We start from the raw sequence: 21257 nt of genomic DNA on the forward strand, positions 1-21257 counted from the left end.
ATTAGTAACACTTGATAATAGCAATAGCAAAAGCTCTTAGTCTTATAGACCACTTCATAGTGTTTTACAGCCCTCTCTAAGCGGTTTACAGAGTCAGCATATGGCTCCCAACAATCTAGGTCTTCATTTTATCAACCTTGGAAGGATGGAAGTCAACCTTGAGCTTGTCGGGATCAAACTCCTGGCAGAAGGAATGCAGAGGTAGCCTGCAATATTGCATTCTAACCACTGTGCCACCACGGTTGTGTAATCATACATTATATATTACATGTAAAATGAGATATCCCACGAAATATTTCTAAGCTTAGAATAAATGGAAAAATAGATTGAGCAAGAACACTCTCTGAAATGAATTGGACCAGATTGATTGATTATCTATTAGTAAATGAGATTCTATTGACTTCCAGAGACTACTAGATCTAACCTAAGAATTACTTGCTTTCTGTTGAAAACTTTAGGGTGCACACTGATTGAATTTGTTGTACTGAGCACAATGAAATCAATGAAAGGAGCTCATTGGAGTTAAATTAGACTTTTCAGTCATTTCATTCTCAGGACAGAGGGATCTCCTGGTCTTCAGTTTTGGAATCTGACAGGATTCAGCATCAGATTAGAAGAGATGAAATGATGGGCAATGTTTGTGCCTCCTTGTCCCATGCCTCTTTGTTTTTAGGTATTAACCCCACTCCCCATAGAACTTCTTTCCCATTGCTCTAAATGGAAGGAATTTCATTTGGATCACAGGAATCCCCCATTATATGATGAGTTTGCATTTGAAATTGCAATTAATACAAATGCTATTAGTGAAATACAAATTTTGCTGAAATGTACATGTAAATATCAAATATATGTATAGTGTACATTTTATTGGAAATCTTCCTAGTTAACAAAAAATGATTTTTTTCTTGGCATTGCTGTGCTACAGTTCCCAGTATTCTTCTATTGGCTGTGTTGTCTGAGGATATTGTGAGTTTGTTTATTCACTGCATTTGTGTTCCATCTTCCCTCAAGTGTATCCACTGTGAGGATGAATTAAAGTTTGGTAACATCTAATTCCCCATTCCTATATTTAAAATGTTGGTGTTTTGAGTTCATTCTGACTGCCAGAGCTTATATCCCAAAATATAGAGAATGCCCAATAAATTATTACAGTCTGTTACATGTCATTGTATCAAAAGTAATCTTAAAAAAGATAGAAATTGCTCAGTGATAAAATAGGCTAGAGTTCTTGAGTCTCTTGAGTAGTTTTAACCATTTGATTTAAAAACGGTGATACTGACTTTCAAAATTGTCTTGGCCATGTTGTCTCAAAAATAATTGCAGGCTGCTTTCTGCTGCAGATCATATGAATGAGTTTAAAAAATAATTACATAAAATGTACAGATGCAAATTTATTTATTACTTACTGTTCACTTTTTATTTTAGAGAACTGCGTAAATGAAGAACAGGATATATACAGCACCCTTTAAACCAGAAGATGAACGTCTGAAATCATGTATCGTTCTCTTTAATATAACCACATGAAGCTGGATTGTATACAGTTATAAATGGTGGATCCAAACCTAAAAGCCTACTCTGTAAAAGACAGATTTTACCAACTGAAATTACTGTGAAAATGATAACATTTAAAAACAAGTTTATAGAACATCTTTAAGGCAGATAAAATATTATAATATAACCTTATAAATATATTTTTTAAATGCATACTGAGTGAGGAATGTAGATTTTCTTCTATATATATATATATTAATTGTAAACATTTGATTAATCTAAATTATCAATCAACAGCGCATCTTAAAGGAATGACAATAGATAATTGAAATTGATGTTTTTGCATACAGTATAGAGGTGTTAAGTTCTTTTAAAAAAATTTTTAAATCCATTAATCATTTTTCCTGCCAAACAATTTGTAGTATATTTTGTAAAGATACATTTAATACTGCAGTTTACAGTCTAATTCAAGATCCAGAAAGAAATTGGTGCTCTGGAAATGTTGCTCTGGAAATAGCCAAATGTATTTTGATGATCAGAATTTGATGGAAGTCCAGCCAGATGGATTTCTATACTTGTTTTTGTTTTGCTTTGCTTTTGATTGTTTGTTTTTACAGTATGAAATTATATAATTATAAGTAATTAAAAATTAAGATAAAGTTTAGAAATTGGCACAGGCCTCCCCAAACTACATTCCTTCAAAAGGTGTTATTTAACACAGAATGGGCTAGAATTTGCCATGTTATAAATTCAGTCTGATTCATTGCTCTATACAAAGTGAACCCATTCAAAACAAACCTTGTAGCACCTTTTTGGATTGCCAACTCCCTTCATATTTTTCATTACCCTAGACTAACAAGGCTATGCTTCCTTTAATGAACAAAGTGAAGGGAACTTCATAAGGAATTTGATGTGTCCTTTTTGAATATGATAGAGCTGTTTGGTGGAAACTTATACAGAAGTATAAGATGTTATCTCAATGGCCTTTTCTAAACATTAATTGATTTGCTAGATTAGGTCAGCCGCTGCTGCAGTTGATGGAATACAAGTGGCCCTCATTTAGCATCCACAATTGGAGCCAGCAATTCAGTTGTTACAAGAAATAGTTGCTAAGTGAACGATTGTGTGACTGCAAACTTATGTTTATGGTTTTACTTCAGGCCTATCAAACTGGCAGCCCACGGGCCGGATGTGTCACATGCAGGCCACACCCATGCAAAGGCAAAGAAGTCCCAAAATGTCCTGATACATCACGTGACACGATCGAGTTTGACACCCGTGCTTTATAGCATCAGATGGATATGACCCCATATGCCCAATTAAAGAGAAAGGTTTCTGGAACTTGACTCACAAGGAAGCCAGATAACAGGGCAGATCTTGTAGCCTTTAATCCTGGTCCCTCGCCCTTTGGAATATTCACTCTGATGCTGGGATAATTCACAAGAAGAGAATGTTTATAGTTGCATTCATTTGAGGGGAAGGGATTACAAGAGAGTAAGCAGGCACACCAAGGGAAGCATACATTGAAAAGCATTCACTCTTTGCCTAGTGCAATTCATGAATCATTTCAGAGGCAAAGAAAAGCCTTTAGCTGAAACCTGGTTAAAGCATCAGTAGCAGTGCCAGACAAAGGGTTCCAATCAACTAAGATGACAAAACTGAACCAGTTAACTTGCAGTTAGCATTTTTCAGGGACGTGCTACACCGGGAAGAAAAGCAGCTCAGAAAGAATAACCTGTTTAGTCAATCTCTCCGCTCTGCAAGAGGCGGAGAAGAAAAAAATGGACCAGACACAGGACATCTACTAACTGACAATATTGCCAAACAAATGACAGGCAGAGAGATTCTGCAAAAGTTGCAAGAGATTTCTACCCAATGAAATACACCAGATCAAGAAATCAGCTCCATGGGGAAAACAGAACTAATTTTTCGTGAGATAGACCATAGTAGCAGTATCTTGCAACTCTGCTTATCTTTTACCTTCCCTCCTTACAACCTTCTAAGTCAGGGGGAGTCAGTTTGATCCTTTTCTTACTAATTACCATATTTTTCTGAGTATAAGTCGCACCTTTTTCCCTAAAAAAAGAGGGTGAAAATCTGGGTGCGACTTATACTCCGAATGTAGCCTCGCCTAGCTTCTCAAACGGAGGTTTCAGAGGCTGAAAAAGCATCAGAAAAGAAGCCCCCAAACAGAGCTTCAGAGGCTTTTATTCTGAAGCTGTTTCAGAGGCTTTCAGAGGCGGGAATTTTTTTTTTCTGAAACTGAGTTTCAGAAGTTTCAGAGGCAGAAAAAAAGGCAAAAAGAAAAAAAAAAGGTACAGAGCTCACAACCAAGGAACCTGTTGCTAAAATTCACCTCTGGGAACAACTGATTGGGGGTATTCCGGGAGGCAGATGCACCTGCCAATCAGCTTTTTTCTTATTTTCCATCCCAAAAACAAGGTGCGTCTTATATTCTGGTGTGTCTTATACTCCGAAAAATACGGTATCTCCTTTCTTGGGCTTTATAAAAAGTTTCTGCCCTTGTTATTTCTATAATTGTTTCTGAATATTCTTTTTAAGGTCCTCTCCATGATTCCCCATAGCAAAGGATGCAATATTCCAGGGTAAATCGTTTACCTAGTTGGTCCAGCAATATTGTTTGGGCCCTATTGGTTCAAATATTGAATTGGAACTCTTTCACACAAACACACACAAACAGATCAATGTCATAGGAATCTATGATGGGTGAGCATGTGGGGCCTACATCTAATACTATGGTTAAATCTTTATAACTGCATCACATGTGTGGGAATCATTAGAAACTGCTTAAAGGAAGATACAACAAAAGGAAGTGATATTTCTGCTTTTAAAGAATAGAAGGCTGAGTGAACTAGCCAAACAAAGGCATGCCACTGCTTTAGCTGCTCTGTTTGATAAATTAAAGGATCACAAGTATGCCAAATGTGATCCTCAGCTTAACATGGCAATTGGGACCAGAATTTCCATCACAGAATGGCAAAGTACAGGTAGTCCTTAATTTATGACCACAATTGAGCCCCAAATTTATGTTAAGAGAGGAATTTGTTAAGTGAGTTTTGCCCCATTTTATGACTTTTCTTGCCACATTTGTTAAGTGAATCACTGTAGCTGTTAAATTAGTAACAGGATTGTTAAGTGAATCTGTTTTCCTCATTGTTTGTCAGAAGGTCCCAAAAGGTGACCACATGCACCAGCACACTGCAACTGTCATAAATGTGAGTCAGTGGTCAAGCATCCAAATGTAAATCACATGACCATGGGGATGCTACAATGGTCATAACTGTGAAAAACGGTCTTAAGTCACTTAGTGATGTTGTAACTGCTTCTTTCTTCCAGGTTGGATGAAGTAGGCTTGCAAAAATAACATGCACTGTTCAGTATGAACAGAGGTTCAGACCAGAGTTTTGGTAAACATTGCAAAGTTTAGTGTCAAGAAAAAAAATTAACTCTATATGACAATGAGAACAGACACACATTACAACATTAAAGTATCTTCCACTCCAACTGAGCTAATTAATATTCAAGGGAATTTCTGTGTGTTCCTGCACTAGAAAGGAACACCCTTAAATGAGAAAAATATCTAAAGAACTGAATATGCTTTTCAGCAATAGCATTTAGACTTATATATCACTTTACAGTGCTTTACAGCCCTCTCTAAGCGGTTTACAGAGTCAGCATATTGCCCCCAACAATTTGGGTCCCCATTTTACCCACCTTGGAAGGATAGAAGGCTGAGTCAACTTTGAGCCTGGTGAGATTTGAACTGCCAAATTGCAGGCAGCCGGCAGTCCGCAGAAGTAGCTTGCAGTACTGCACTCTAACCACTGCACCACTGTGGCTCACTACTGCACCACTGTGGCTGACTCATTTTAATATTAAATTATTAAATAATAAAACATGTATAATATTTCAATAATATTTTTTTTTATTGAAAAGTTTTACAAAAGGTTTACATATTCCCCCCCCTTCCCTACCACCCCCACCCCCTCTCCTTCCCATCCACCCACCTCCCCACCCCCTTCCCAGAACAAATTACAGGGTATAACTTTCAACAATCATAATCCATCCTAATCTAGATAATTATAACATTTAACATCTCTTGTTCCTTCAATTCCCTAATTACTCTACTAACTTGATTACCTAAAAAACACACCAAATATCTATATATTCATTCATAACCTATCTGCAACTTCTTATTCTGGTATTTACTTTGGATATAATCTATCCATCTTCTCCAATCCCTTAGATATCTTTCATTTGAATGTTCTTTCAAGTACGCCAAAATTTTTGCCATTTCCGCTAGATTTGTAACTTTCATTGTCCATTCTTGGATTGTAGGTACGTCTTGCTTCTTCCAATATTGTGCCACCAACAGTCTTGCTGCAGTTCTTAAATTCAGAATCAATTTAGTCTCTATAACCGTACAATCCGTAATTATACTCAGCAGAAACAGCTGTGGTGTAAATTTTAACCTCTTTTTAAGAATATTTTGTAAAATCCACCAAATTTTTATCCAAAACACTTTAACCTTTTTACATGTCCACCAAATATGGAAATATGTGGCATCCTCACAATCACATCTCCAACATTTTGGTTGTATATTCGGATACATGCGAGATAGCTTTCTTGGATCTAAATGCCATCTAGAAAACATTTTATAAAAGTTCTCCCTTAAATTTTGCGCTTGTGTAAATTTCACATTTGTTACCCATATTTTTTCCCAGGTTTCCATCATTATTGGTTGTTCAAAATTCTGCACCCATTTTATCATACAATCCTTAACTTGCTCTGTTTCCGAGTCTATCTCTATCAATATATTATACAGTCTTTTTATATGCATTAAACTTTGGTCTCTAATTTGTTTTATTAAATTTTTTGTGTAATACCAATTTTCTGGTCTTTTCTCCATCTGGCTTGTAGTTGTACATACTGAAACCAAGTTTGAATTATTTTCTCCTCTTTCAACACATTCACAGGTTTTAGTTTTAGTATACCTCTCTCCATATTAAGAATATCTATATATGTGATTACATCCTGTCTACTTTCTATACTCATGTTCTCTTTTGCGTGCCTGGGTACTGTCCATATAGGTATCTTTTCATTTAACTTAAATTGATATTTCTTCCAGACACGCAATAAAGCATTCCTCAATATATGGCTTTTAAATGCTCTATCCACCTTTTTATCATACACTAAATAAACATGCCAACCATAAACCAAATCATGCCCTTCAATATTCAATATCCTTCCATTTGTTAAATTAATCCAATCACTAATTGATGATAAAACAGCTGCTTCATAATATAATTTTAAGTTTGGCATTTTTAACCCCCCTCTTTCTCGCGTATCCTGCATTATTTTCAATTTTATCCTTGGTTTCTTGCCTTGCCATACAAACTTATTAATGCCTTTCTGCCATTCTTCCAGGTTGGCATCCTTTTTTAGTATTGGTATCATTTGAAAAAGGAATAAAAACCTAGGTAAAACATTCATTTTTATAACTGCTATTCTACCTAACAAAGACAATTGTAATTTTTTCCATTTATCCATTTCAACTTGTATTTTATGCCATATCAACTCATAATTATATTTATACAGTTTACCGTTGGAAGATGCAATATGAACACCTAGGTATATAACTTTTTTGACTATTTCACATCCCGTTACCCTTTGTAACTCCTCTTTTTGATTTATTGTCATATTTTTAACTATCATCTTTGTTTTTCCAACGTTTATTTTAAACCCAGACACTTGACCATACTGTTTAATTATATCCATCAAAGCCTTTGCTGATTCCACTGGATGAGTTAAAGTCATAACCAAATCGTCTGCAAATGCCCGTACCTTATATTCATAATCTCTAACTTTAATTCCCTCTATCTCATCTATATTACGTATTTTGTTCAACAACAGTTCTAAAGTTAATATAAATAATAATGGCGATAAGGGACATCCCTGCCTCGTACCTTTTTCAATTTTGAAAGTTTCTGTCAAACTGCCATTAACAATTATCTGAGCTGTCTGTTCTTGATATATTGCTTTTATAGACTGCATAAAGCAATTCCCAAATTGCATCCTGTGGGAATGAGGTAGCCATGGTGTATGTGTAGATCAGACTGGTTGGTTGGAACACATATGCGGAGCCTGGCACCGAAATAATTTGGAGATCATGAATCATTAGACTGTTTAAGTTTTGTTTTTGCTTTAGGTATTGCTTTCCTAGAAATCATATGATTTACTGTAGGGATTGTAGGATATGAAACTTATGTCCATATATGGGGTAAATATGTAGTAACTGAATACTTTCCTTTTAGTCACGAATGTAATATGAGAATGTATAGCTGTAATCATGTCTTCTGATACGTCCTACACCCTTTAATAAAAGAGAGGTCTGGAGTCAGCTCGAGGCTCTCTCATCCCGAGAAACACCTGTGCCTGTGTCTTCTCTAATCTGGACCCCTCATGGAGAGCCCACCAGATGATCGCAACAGCATCCTATAAACCACTCTCAATAAAAATTGCCAGTCCAAACGATCAAAAGCTTTTTCCACATCTAAAAATATAAGCACCGCAGGGATTTGGTTATTCCTTTCCAAATATTCCAATATATCAACAATTTGTCTTACATTATTTTTCATTTGCCTCCCTTGTATAAAACCAGTTTGATCCGCATGAATCATTTTTTGCATTACTGACATTAACCTGTTTGCCAATATCTTAGCAAATATCTTATAATTTGTATTCAATAATGATATAGGTGTATAATTCTTTGGATGTGTCAAGTCTTGATCTTCTTTTGGAATTAATGAAATAAAGGCTGTTTTCCATGAAGGTGGTACCCCTTCACCCAACTGAATTCTATTAAACAATTCTTTAAGAGGTACAACCATTTCCAATTGTAGATATTTATAGTACACAGCTGTTAATCCATCCGTACCAGGAGCCTTGCCAGTTTTTAACTGTTTAATTACTAAGAGGATCTCCTCCTCTGTTATTAATTGGTTTAACCGTTCTCTTTGTTCCTCTGTAACTATAGGAATATTCTGACTATCCAAATATCTCTCTATATCTACACCTTGTATTTTATCTGCAGTATACAATCTTGCATAAAATTCTAAAAATGCCTTTTTAATCATATTTTGGTGATAAACCTCTTTACCTTTATACTCTATTTTCTCTATGGTACGAGATTTTTGTTTTTTCCTCAGCATATATGCCAACCATCTACCTGGTTTATTTGCATTACAAAAAGTATTATGTTTAGCATATTGTAAGTTGGTTGCCACTTGATCTGAGAGCATCATATTAAATTGCCCTCGTAATAGGGTAATCTCTTCTTTAATTTTCTTATCCCCTGGGTTATGTATTAACACCCTTTCTTTTTTCTTGATCTCTTCCTCTAATTCCCTCCTTTTTTCCATCTGTCTATGCCTATATGCATTATTCATATTTATCAGTACTCCTCTCATATATGCTTTACTAGCATCCCATACCATATCCATAGATGTTCCCTTATTCATATTAAAAACAAAAAAATCCTTCATTAATTTTTTACATTCTATTACATTTTTCTCATATCTGAAAAGATTTTCGTTTAACCGCCAAGATCTCCTAGATCTTTCCCCACACTCCAGTTCCATCCAAACTGGATTATAATCCGTTAAAATTCTGGGACAAATCTTTGTCTTCTTTACCTTGGAAAAGAAATCATTTGTAGTTAGTATAAAATCAATTCTCGAAAAAGATTGATGTCTATCTGAAAAAAATGTAAAATCTTGTTCTCTGTAATTCCGTTCACGCCAAATATCTCTTAATTTCATATCCTCCATCATATCAAAAGAAGATTTAGGCAGTCTGGTTCGCAATTTAGTAGATTGTAATAGTCTTTTCTTATCAATATTAGGGTCTATTACTCCATTCCAATCCCCCATCAATATACATGAATTATAATCCCAATGTAGTAATTTTGTATGTATCAACTTGTAAAATTTTTCTTGTTGTTGGTTAGGAGCATATATCCCCATTAAAAGTATTTTCTTCCCTTCTATCAGTAACTCAATTGCCAAAAATCTTCCTTGTTGATCTGCCTCAACTAATTTAGCCATCATGTCTCTTTTCAAATAAATCACTATTCCATTCTTTTTTTCCAGGGCAGATGCAACAAAATGTGTTCCCAGTTTTGCATTTATTAAGTATTTTTGATCAGTTGTCTTTATATGTGTTTCCTGCAGGCATATTATATCATTTTTAAGTTGTCTCAAATGATGAAATATTTTCTTCCTTTTTGGTGGTGAATTTAAACCATTGACATTCCAGGTTAAAAACCTAGAGGCCAACTTCAGACTCTCGAAGCTTGGCAAGAACTGCTTGGTAATCCTCTTGGAATTTCTTTTTCGGTCTCGCCCCTCCCACAGCTTCTGTACCAATATTCACATTTTCTTGTGATAAGGCCTGCTCTTGTAGCTTTTTTAACTCTTGTTCCTTACGTTTAGTAACTGCTCTGGTTTGTCTTTGATCTTTAACTTCTTCTTGTTTTTCAACTATATCCCATGCTTGGACAGCACTTGAAAGTTGCAGTAATTCCTCCTGCATACTCATAGCTCCGCCTTCTGCTTGCTTCTGCAGATCCTCCTTCCTTCCCTCTGTTGCCTCTCTTGCTTTTTTAACTCCCACCGATGGTGGGTGTCCAGCCTTTAGTATATTAGTATAGAAATCTCTTGCTTTCCATATTGTATTAAGGCGATATCGCTCTCCTGCGTAATTCACCGTTAATCCGACTGGAACTTCCCATCTGTATTGTATCTGTCAGTTTCTAAGCTCATCTTCAATAATATTCTTGAGGATATTGTGTGATGCAAATCAACTCTGGGATTTAATGACTAGGACATTCCGAAGAAAACATCAGAGATATGATACATTTTTGTGTCGATCGATCAATCTATTCAATTTAATTCAATCTGATAAAGGATCTGAACCAAACAAAATGATTAAATGGTACATAAACATCAGCAACAGAACATTTTTCTAGAGACCCACATGAACCTATTACTCAATGGAACTCAGAGTCATTTGTTTATAAATACTGAGAGATGATATTCAAAATCTATCCAATTTAATTTAATTCATTAATTGGTTACTCTTGAATATACTACACACACACACACACATACACGTGTGTGTGTGTGTGTGTGTGTGTGTGTGTGTACAGTTAATATTTCGGGTTTCTTCCCGTGTAATTGTGAACATATCCCTAAAAGGGTAGAAGCGACGTTTCGACAGAATCTCATCTGCCATCATCAGGCTTATGTGAAGGGTCTTTTGCTGTAACTGCTGTTACTATTTCAAATCTGGTGCTGGTAATCTGGGATGGCTCCACCTTTTCATTCTGATTGGTTGGGAATCTCAGTTTGTGTTTATTGGTTTGGCTTCCGGTGTATGGTCGGTTTTTCTCCACCAGGTGGCAGGGCTTCATCTTTGTGGCTGGCTGGAATGTGTTTTGGCTGGAACTTTTGACCATAGAGGCCTTTTGATTAACACTTGATCTATGTTTTATATTTTGTGTTAAGATTCGTCTATCTATGAGAGCAGGTTTCCAAATAGTAGGCAGACGTGAAGTGTCATCATGTTTATTCATGCAATATGGTCTTTTCTCTATTTCTATGGCTATACTCAACATACTCTCCTCAGTGATTACTTCCCCCCTTTGCATTAGTTCAGCCCTGGTTGCATTAAGTTTCAATATATGTTTGCTCATGGGGACCCCTGGTCTGAGTCTAGCAGAGTGGAATTCCCTGGATATCCTTGTTGTGGTTGCTCTGCTCTGACTATAGAATAAACCGTATAATTTTTGCATGATCTTATACACAGTTAAATTGTTACCTATGCTAGGATACATAGTGGGTGGAATACTGGTCAACAATAGATAAAATGCCTTGTGGTGAGCAGTCAATTTCAAATGACCAGGGCCTCCCTGGAGGTTTGGAAATTAAAAAGAGTACATTTTCTTTCATAAAGACAATCTGTAGCTGCTGGCTCCATTCTAAAAGATTCCCTCCATCTATCTGTAATTTTGGAAAGTTAACAGGCATTGTCCCAGAATTGTTTGAATAGTTACTCACTGAGGGTAGCTGTCCATGGTTTTGTAAATGAGGGAACTCACAATAAGGCACGGGTATGCATGTTGTCACGCTGTACTGATTTGTCTCTATGTTCCTTTCCTTTCTCTCAGTAGGTGAAGATGTTGTTACTCTGTACTGATTTGTCTCTATGTTTCTTCTCTCTCTCTCTGTAGATGAAGACTGGGCATGCACGAAGCTCATTTGGCACTGGAAGTCGTAAGGTGAGGAGCTCTCGGCTGTGGCTCCTGCATCTAGGCCCAGGCCTGCTGGAGGGGGGTCGGATTCGCCCCTGAAGTACCTGAACTGGGTGCTGGATGTCCGGAGACACTCCTGGACAGCTGGCTCTCTGCTGGACATCGGCAGGAGGCCGATGTCGCGGTCGTCGGTCGAGGACTTCTGATCTCAGCGGCCCGGCGGCGGCGACGGCAACAGCAGCGGTGGATCCGGATCGGCGGATGCTGGTCACTGGGAGAATGAAGAAGCCCGGAGGTGGTCGCAACATGGGTGAGTAGCTGGCTTGGTCGTCTTCCCTCAGGTCTTGCAGCAGCAGCTGGAAGGGTGGTGGGTTCGAATCCTGCCGTGGGATCGGCCCGTGGGCGGTCAGTGTGCTGGGCTCGTTGCAGAGGTGCGTCCTTCTCATTGGGATTGGCGGGATGGGTGCTTCGCCCTCGAAGGTCGGTTTGGTGTCCCTCTGGTTCCTGGAGGCCTCCTCGCGGCTCGCAGCTGGCTCGGGAAGTTGGAATGTGGAGCCAAAGGCTGCCTCCAGTGTTTTGATCGCTTTTTCTACTTCGAGCTCGGTAGGCGAGCTCCTGGTATCTTGGATTTGCCCATCGTAGTCATTTTTTGGGCATTCTCCATTTGATTCGGGGTCCCCGCTGGTTCGTGCCATTAAATTTGAACCCAGGCTTCCTATTGGTTGCTGGCCATTCCAAGATGGCCACCGGGAAAATGGCGCGAAAGTGGGCTCGTACCGGTCCGGGGTATTGGGCTGGAGGGACCCCTCTCTTACCGGTGTGTTGGTCTCCTGTGCTTGTTCCTGGGCTTCCATTGCTGCTCCATGGCTTCTCAGGAGACTTTGGAGTTTCGCGATGAGCTCGCCGTTGCTGGCAGGCATTTCCATCACTTCTAGTATGGACAGTCAGAGTCTATCTTCCTCCTGGGCTGTGCTTCTGTTGCGGTCACTTGCTGCTCCCATCTGTCCCTCATCTCTGGGTGGTGAGTCCGGCTCGAAGTCCTGTCCACCTTCAACTGGGATGTCCTTTGGTGTGGCACCTTCGGATGCCAGTAGTTCAGCCATCCTTTTGGTGAATGCTCTGGTGTTTACTCTGTTCTCCTTTTTAGAGTAAACAGCTCGCTCGGTCATCATTCAGAGTTATGGGTAACCATCCTCTGCTACCATATTTGTTAAGAGTGATGGATCTAACCCAATAACTCGCAAGACACAGGTACATCTTTTCTTCAATTCTTTATTGCAGGCCTGGACTGTTCCTAGGCCCATTCATCTAATAGTCACTGACTATGGTCTATCTCTTGCAGGTATGCATCTGGAACTGCTGGATGGCCTCGTGGTGAGTTCTTTTATACCCAAGGGGAGGAGTCAGAGGTAAGGTGGCATGATGGGATATGTGGTCATGTTAACCCTTGCATGGTCATGGTGGGAAGTGGCAGGGGAGAATTAGACATTTAACCTGACACATACATTCAGAATTATTGTTGTCAAAGCAAGGTTCTGACTTCAAAGTCTCTCTTCTTCAAAATTAAAGAAGAATTCAGAAAGGTTATTTGGACATTACGCAACCAGACAATTCCTCTGTTGTTCAGTGAAAAAGCCTACTTTTTTCAAGATGAACCTGAAAAAGAAGTGTCACTACTTTAATAAATCAGCTTCAAAGATTTTCTTTCCTAAAGGCCTTTTTTACCTTCCAGAGAAGAGATGGTGAGTGTAGATAGTTTAGGCAGGGGCCACAACTTCAACAAAAGGATGCAAAGCTAAGCACAACAGTGTAAAGCTTTGGGAAGCCTTTTCTTGCCAGTCTGTGTCTGGGGCTTCACTAGTATAACATTCCTTTGAGTCTTTGCCTTCAGTGCTATTCTGGCTGCCCTGTTTTCTCTCCTGTGTGTCTGCTAGAATGGCTTGGCCTTTTTAAGAAGGAGACTATTATGCTTTCTTTGGGGGAAAACAAAGATTAGATTTTCTCTAATCTACAGGAATCACTTCTCATTGGGAGAGCAAAAATACATACAATCTCTCCAATTTTCTCTTGAACGACTTGGTGAGGCACAAAGCTTGGGGGCTCTGAGGCACTCATTACTATTTGTCTTAAATGCAAAGTTGCTTGTTATGGGAGATTGCAGTTACAAAAATAACAACAAAGGAGACAAAGGCTGAAAGATGTCATGACGGTTTGTGTGTGTGTATGTATGTGTGTATGTGTGTAAGAGTTTAGATACAGTAAAAGAGAAACCTAAAAGACACAATAAGTTCAAGAAAAGAAAGAAAAAAAATCCTGTTATGAAATAGTATGACTTCCAAACTTATTCTCTCTCTCTCTCTCTCTCTCTCTCTCTCTCTCTCTCTGTCTTATCTAACAATCATCTTTCTCCATCTCTATCCATCCCTAATCTCCATCTATCTCCATCTATCTAATCTATTTTGTATGCCACCCATCTTGCCTGGACTGACTCTAGTTGTCTTACAATCATTCAATCATTATATTAGAAATACTATTGTCCCTCTTAGCTCTCCCAGAAATCCCTTCATCCCTTATTTAATTTTCACCTGTTTCAATAATAAAATTTATAAATAGTCCTTTCACTTTTTTTCTTCTTTTAGCAAGAGGGCCATAAAAGGTGTCTGATCTTTTTAGAAAGCAAATAGTTTTCTCCCTAATCAGAGAACTCAGTTTTGCCATGATTTATGACTCAGTGACTCATATGGTTAGAACACTGGGTTGACAATCTGAAAGCTCACGTTCAAAGTGCTGCTCTATGATGGGGTGAACTCCTGTCATTTGCTCCAGCTACTGTTCAGCTAGCAGTTTGAAAGCATGCAAACACAAGTAGATAAATAGGTACCACTCCAGTGAACACATTAACAGGAATATGGTGGGCAATGGTGAGAAAGGAAGGAAGGAAGGAAGGAAGGAAGGAAGGAAGGAAGGAAGGAAGGAAGGAAGGAAGGAAGGACTGAAAGTCACTTTTGTCAACCCAATGTCTGTTTGGCATGTGCTTTCTTCCAAAGCTCCTGGTGCTCTACTTTAAAGGTGCTGGCAACATCCCTTCAGATCTATGTTGTTTTTAAATGAATGTAAACCCACTTATCAGCTAGATCAAGGCTGTCAAACTCCTGGCCCATGGGCTGGATGCATCACATACTGGCCATGCCCACGCCCACTTTAGCGAAGGGGAAAAAAAAAGTCCCAATACGTCACATGACACCGCCATGATGACGTGAGTTTGACACCCCTGAACTAGATCTTCGGTGTCATCTCTGCCACACTCTGCCAAGTGTATCTCAATGACAGAGATATTGTTGGGAACATAGTATATTTTTAACATTAAAGCTATAATCTTGAAAACTGCAACACAATGAAATTAAAGAAGCATTCCAGACAAGTACCACCTTTTGTCTGATTTCTATTGCAGCAACACAAAGCTTATTTACCAAGTTGCTGATGTAGGATTTGAAGTCTTCCAAAAGGAACATTGCCAGGTGATAATCTGGTCTTCTAGCTAAGTTGCACAATAAGGCTGAAATGACCTAGTGAATTTACAGAGTGAATGGTCCTATTAAATATACATGCACTGGATACCTCTTATTGTTTCTATCTTATTTGTAAGAAACTTGCTAGAGCAGTGGTAAACTTCTTAACTGCCAGCGACAGAATGATAACCATCAGAATTCATGCCAAGCTTCTCAATATCACAGTTACCCAAGTCTGTGCCCCAAAGACTGCTTCAACAGAGCTTGAAATAGAGGGTTTTTGTGCCGTGGTCTAAGAAATTCTGATACAATTGGTACAAATATATATATAACTTTATTGTCATTGTATGTATATTCACAGTATACCCATACAACGAAATTCACTTAACACCCAAAGACCAGGCCCAACACACATAACAATCCCCAAACACACCCCTATCCACCACAAATTCCCCGCCTCTGAACCACCCAAACATCCACACAACAGACCAAGTAATGCTGTCCAACAGCTCTCTGATGGTGGCCCTTTAGTTCATTGTTGAGTGCGATTATAGCTCTGGGATAAAAACTATTCAGAAAACATGTGGTCTGAGTTTTAATTGCTCTGTATCTTCTGCCAGAAGGCAACAGTCCAAAATCATAAATACGTGGTTCAAACAAGTGCCACTTATACACTTGGACCTCACCAAATGGATTTCGCCATAATCAGGTCAACCTTATGCAGTCATTAATAGTAGTTTTCACTATTTTGTTTAAAAATGGTGATACTGACTTTCAAAATTGTCTTGCCCATGTAGTTTGATACATTAAAAATTATTACAGGCTGCATTCTGCTGCAAATCAGATGAATCGGTTTAAAAAAGAATTACATAAAATGTACAGATGCAAATTTATTTCTTTATTCTTCACATTTTATTTTACAGACCTAAGCAAATGAACAATAGGACATATACCACACCCTTTGAACCAGAAGATGAATATCTGGAGTCGTATATTATTTTTTTTTCATATGATCCCATGAAGCTGGATTGTATATACACAGTTATAAACAGTGGATCCGAATCTAAAAGTCTATTTTGTAAAAGATAGATTTTACCAACTGTAATTACTGGGAAAATAATAACATTTAAAAATAAATTTACAGACCACCTTTAAGGCAGATAAAATTTTACAGTATAACATTATAAATAACTTTTTAAACATGTATCTGGAGTGAGAAATGAAGAATTTTTTCTATATACTGTAATTTTACCTTTAAACATTTGATTCATCTGAACAATCAATCAGCAGTCCATCTTAAAGCAATGACAATAGATAATTGTAGTTGATATGTTTAGCATATGGATTCTTGAATTCTTCAAAAAATAAAAGAAATCCAAAAATGATTTTTATTGAGAAACAATTTGTAATATAATTTGTAAAGAAACAGAGATGCACAGTAAACATTTCAATTCACTATCCAATCAAAAATCCCCAACGATTGCTCCTCCTGGGGTTGCTCTGGAGTTAGCAAAATCAGAGGGAGGTTCAGCCGAAAGGATTTCTGCCTATTCTAAAATCTAACGTGGGAAAATCACAAACAGATATAATGCTTTGTTTTTCTTTTTTGCTTTGTTTTCCTTTTTTTCTGTTTGGACAGTAAGATATTGTATAAAAATGTACTTATTTAATAAATTTATTTATTTATTTAATAAAATTTATATGCTGCCCATCTCACCAGCAAGTGATTCTAGGCAGTTTACAATCAGATGATGCAATCAGATGAATTCGGGGAGGTCTTATTTTCGGGGGGGAGGCTTATTTTAACGCATGCGCTTAAAAGCCTGATTGGGCTTATTATCAGGGGATGTCTTATTTTTGGGGAAACAGGGTAAGTAAAACAAGATTGAGCTACATCTTAGAAATTGATGCAGGGTTTCCAACTACATACCTTCAAAATCTATTATTTGACACAAAATGGGCCAAAATTTGCCGTGATATAAATTTAGACTGATCCATTGAAGATGTTCTGCACAGAAAATAGGCATCGGACTGCTTGGTCCATGTTTTTCCAAGCATGGCCAGAAGGCAGGTTTAGATTTTGTAGAGCTGTTACTCTGCAGAGACACTATTAAATGTGCCTTAGCTACTGGCTGTGGTCCAGCACACGCACTATTATTAGTGCCTCAGCTACTGGTGGCTGTGAAGTTCTGCAGTTTAAAAACTCCTGCCTGCTTTTGAGAAATAATATGGCAGCCTCAGATTCCAAAGAAGAGTTTAATGGTTCTGCAAGCCTTTTTACACCACTGGACACACTAACATCTGGCAACTCAAGACATATTTTCATAGAATGCAAGAAAGCCTGTTGTCTAGGTTTAAATAAAGAAAACGTTTACTTCAGGCCCATCTGATGCTTACCAAGCTGCGAGATGGGGAAAAGATCATCTTTATCTTTCAGCAAAGGACATGCAGCAGGTAAGTAACTGGTTTTTAGTTACTGGTCAGTAAAGCATGGTGGTAGAGATAGCACAATGTTTTATATTTTGCAGACCCTGAATCAATACCACATGATGGATTCTACTAGTTCGCACCAGTTAACTTTCTAAGCAGTTTGGAGAACCAGTTGTTAGACAAAATCTCCTTCCCCCCCCCCACTTTATAGGGTTAATCCTGTAAGGAATTATAACATTCTGGTGTTGTTTCTAGCCTAATCTTTATTGCCCTGCTTACAGAAACTGCCTTTCCATTAACCCTTACTATATTCTTGGCAGTACACCTATACTTACTGTCACCTCCGGAGCTTCTCCTGAGTTTTTTTTTTCTTTGCTTGACTTTCTTAAAGAGGAAGAGTTGTTTTAAGCTTTTACACTGCTGTTGGGAGGAAATACTCCCCTGTTGGAGTTCTTCCAGCTGGGATGCAATGATCAGCACTTTGAAGAAATAATTGAATAACAAAGCTGCCGGAGCTGCCGGAAAGAAGCTTTTAATGAGAAGGAACCAAAATGAGTGACATTCAGCAAGGCTTCTTGACTATCTAGAAAGATTGACATTCAAAGGTGACTTTACATACCCTTTCTGACTTTTGGTCTAAAACTGTTTTTTGATGAAGTTTAATTCTGTGCTTGGTGATGTTTAATCCTTTGTTTATTGATGGGATAATTTTCCCTATTCAGCTTTGTTTGGAAGGAAAAATGTTAATCTCTGTTCCTGAAAAGAAGCAGCTCCAGAAATCTGGCTAGTTCCTGTTTCTATTTGTTCTGGTAATTCGTTTAACAAGCAACAGCTACTGTGTTTGCTCCTTTGCTTCATTCTGGAGATCTTAAATGACCTCTCTGCTAAAGGGTTTCACTTTATGAGCAAGAGTTGTCTGCTGATAGTTATTGCATTTAAACTATTTTAATTCCTCAAGGTGCTCTGGCACCCTCACTGATTTGTAACTCCAGTTTGCAGGTATTTCTAATCTAATGATTTGTATTTAGGAATTGGTATTCTTTGCTTTGCAAGCAAAGAAGCTTTTTGTATTTTTGTACAGGTAATCCTTGACATACAGCAGTTCATTTAGTGACCATTCAAAGTTACAATGGCACTGAAAAAAGTGACTTATGACTGTTTTTCACACTTACAGCTGTTGCAGCAAACTGTCATTAGGGCAAAGAAGCAATGTCAAGTTGGCCATGCCCACCCAGCCACATGAAGCACTGCAGTTGTGAAATGAGTGACATGGTTGTTAAGAATGCTGCAACAGGCATAAATGACAACCGGTCATAAGTGCAAGGACAAGTCAAAAGTACGAGGACAGGTCAGAAATAACTTTTTGCAGCCCTCTGGGTAGTCCCTATGCGCATAGGGACTACTCAGAGGGCTGAAAAAGTTATTTTTGACTGGTCCTCGCAGTTTTGACCAATCCTTGCACTTACAACTGTCCTCACATTTTACGTTTTGCACCCTATCTTGTCACCGTGGTAAAGGGAAGCACTGTAGTTGTGAAATGAGTGACATGGTTGCTAAGAATGCTGCAATGGGCATAAATGGGAGGATGTTCGTAGGTGCGAGGACCGGTCAGAAATAAGTTTTTTCAGCCTTCTGAGTTGTTTCAAGTAGGTTTAATCATCAATAAAAGCATCTTAACAAGCCATCATTACAAGTATATATCTACATATGATAGGAACCAGAAATACCTCACAGATGCAGCTATAGGCAGCTACTCGAGAGTCAAGGAATACATCTCAAACTAATCCTGCCAAGACTGTAGACATAACCCTTGTAACATCTTTCCTTTTTCATTAATACAACTGTCACATTTTGAAACATTAAAAACCCCACTAACCCCATAAGCATTACATATATACATTAAAATGATATAAAACACTGTATTACTAAAGCACTACATTGTGAACCATACGAAGTTCCGATGCAAGCGACTGTAACATCTTCCCTTCATATTAACACAACTATCACATATTAAGACATTATAAAACATTGTGAAACATGCAGAGTTCCGATGCAAGCAACTGTATCATCTTCCCTTTTCATATTAACACAACTATCCCATAATAAAACATTAAAAAACATTGCAAAAGTGTTCAAATTGTAAAAAGGAACAATATCAACACTTTCTACAAATAGAGTCTGTTAGATTATAGAAAAAGAACAATATCAACACTTTCTACAAATTGAGTGTATCAGGTGGTCGTGAACAACAGTCAACTGTGAGTAACAACTGGCCCTCTTGTGCCAACGGCTCTCTTTGCACTCTGGGCTTCTCCGTCCTCACTGGAATCACTGGGCTCTTCTCGCCACTTACTGGAGGGTCCGGCACTTGACTGCTATCGGGTATACCCGCTTGCTCCGAGCTCTCATCAACATTAATCTGAGGTCCCACCCCTGTGCATTCCTCATTGTCTATGGGTAAATGCGGCATGTTAATATCAGATACATCTGGCCTGTCCACAGGATATGTAAAGTCTGGCCACTCAGCTACACGCAAGTCTACCCAATTGCGACGATACAAAGTTCCTTCAACATCCACCAAATAGGAATGTGGAGCCACTTGTTGTAAGCAGCTACCCATTTTCCAGCGACCTATTTTATCTCCAGGCAGCGGTTTCATCCGAATCTGCTCCCCAATCTTCAATTCTGGCAAATCTCTAGCTGAGTTGTCATATCTTCCCTTGACCGCTTGTCTCTTCAGCCGTAACTTTTCTTGAACCCTTTGTATCACCGAGGGCTCAAGCAGCCTGTCGGACACTGGTAGTGATGTCTTTAGTCTCCTTGCCATCAGTCTATGCCAGACTACTGTCCATGCCCTCAGATAAGGTATTTCTCCAATGTAGAATGGCTTTCCACGGGTCTTTACCTTCAGTGTGAGCTTTCCTACATAGATTCACAGCTGATTCAGCTTTGCTGTTAGCTTGGGGATGACGCGGTGACGCAGTGAAGAGGTCACATGCTCGAACTCCCACTCAGGGGCAAATTAAGATAGTCTGCTTGGTTAACTTTAGCAAAAAAAGTTTGTTCCTGTTGCATCCAGCAAACTGTCTGATGCTCATGTTCTCCTCCAAGTGTCACCTGATCTAATGTAGCACTACTCAGGGTATCACTAATATACATTTCACATCCTGGCTTATAGACAACATTTAGGCTGTAATTCTGCAAACTAAGCATCATGCTCTGCAGACGTTTGGGAGCACACAAAAGGGGCTTCTTGAATATGGCTATTAGTGGCTTGTGATCAGTTTCAGCTATGATTATATCCTGGCCGTAAAGATAATGATGGAAAAGTTGGCAGGCAAATACAATACTTAAGCACTCCTTTTCAATTTGAGCATAGTTCAACTCAGCAGAAGAGAGCGCTCTGGACGCATATGCGATCGGCTGACCTTCTTGCATTAGGCAACATCCTAGGCCATTTTTGCTCGAGTCACTTTGAATGGTAACAGTCTTTG

General features: G+C 38.4%; 1 protein-coding gene and 1 long non-coding RNA gene across 3 annotated transcripts in view; both read left to right on the forward strand.

Moving 5' to 3' along the window:
* The window catches only part of LOC148114686 (complement factor H-related protein 5-like), a 159185-nt gene that overhangs the window by 87881 nt on the left and 50047 nt on the right, over window positions 1-21257 (forward strand). Inside the window, exon 18 of one of the 2 annotated variants that reach the window (XM_087890065.1) lies at window positions 1426-1704. The exons of the other annotated variant lie outside the window; for it this stretch is intronic. Coding sequence (XP_087746191.1) covers window positions 1426-1437 — 12 coding nt within the window. The 3' untranslated portion in view covers window positions 1438-1704. Of the gene's footprint in view, window positions 1-1425; window positions 1705-21257 lie in introns of those variants that run through there. 2 annotated transcript variants of the gene reach the window in all.
* LOC148114688 (uncharacterized) lies at window positions 12283-16718 on the forward strand. The gene is made up of 2 exons (XR_015733172.1): window positions 12283-13233; window positions 16257-16718. It is a non-coding gene; the product is annotated as an uncharacterized LOC148114688 (long non-coding RNA).

Source organism: Pantherophis guttatus, chromosome 3, assembly GCF_059756535.1.
Source record: "Pantherophis guttatus breed Tessera chromosome 3, ASM5975653v1, whole genome shotgun sequence".
In the NCBI taxonomy this organism is placed as follows: Eukaryota; Metazoa; Chordata; class Lepidosauria; order Squamata; family Colubridae; genus Pantherophis; species Pantherophis guttatus.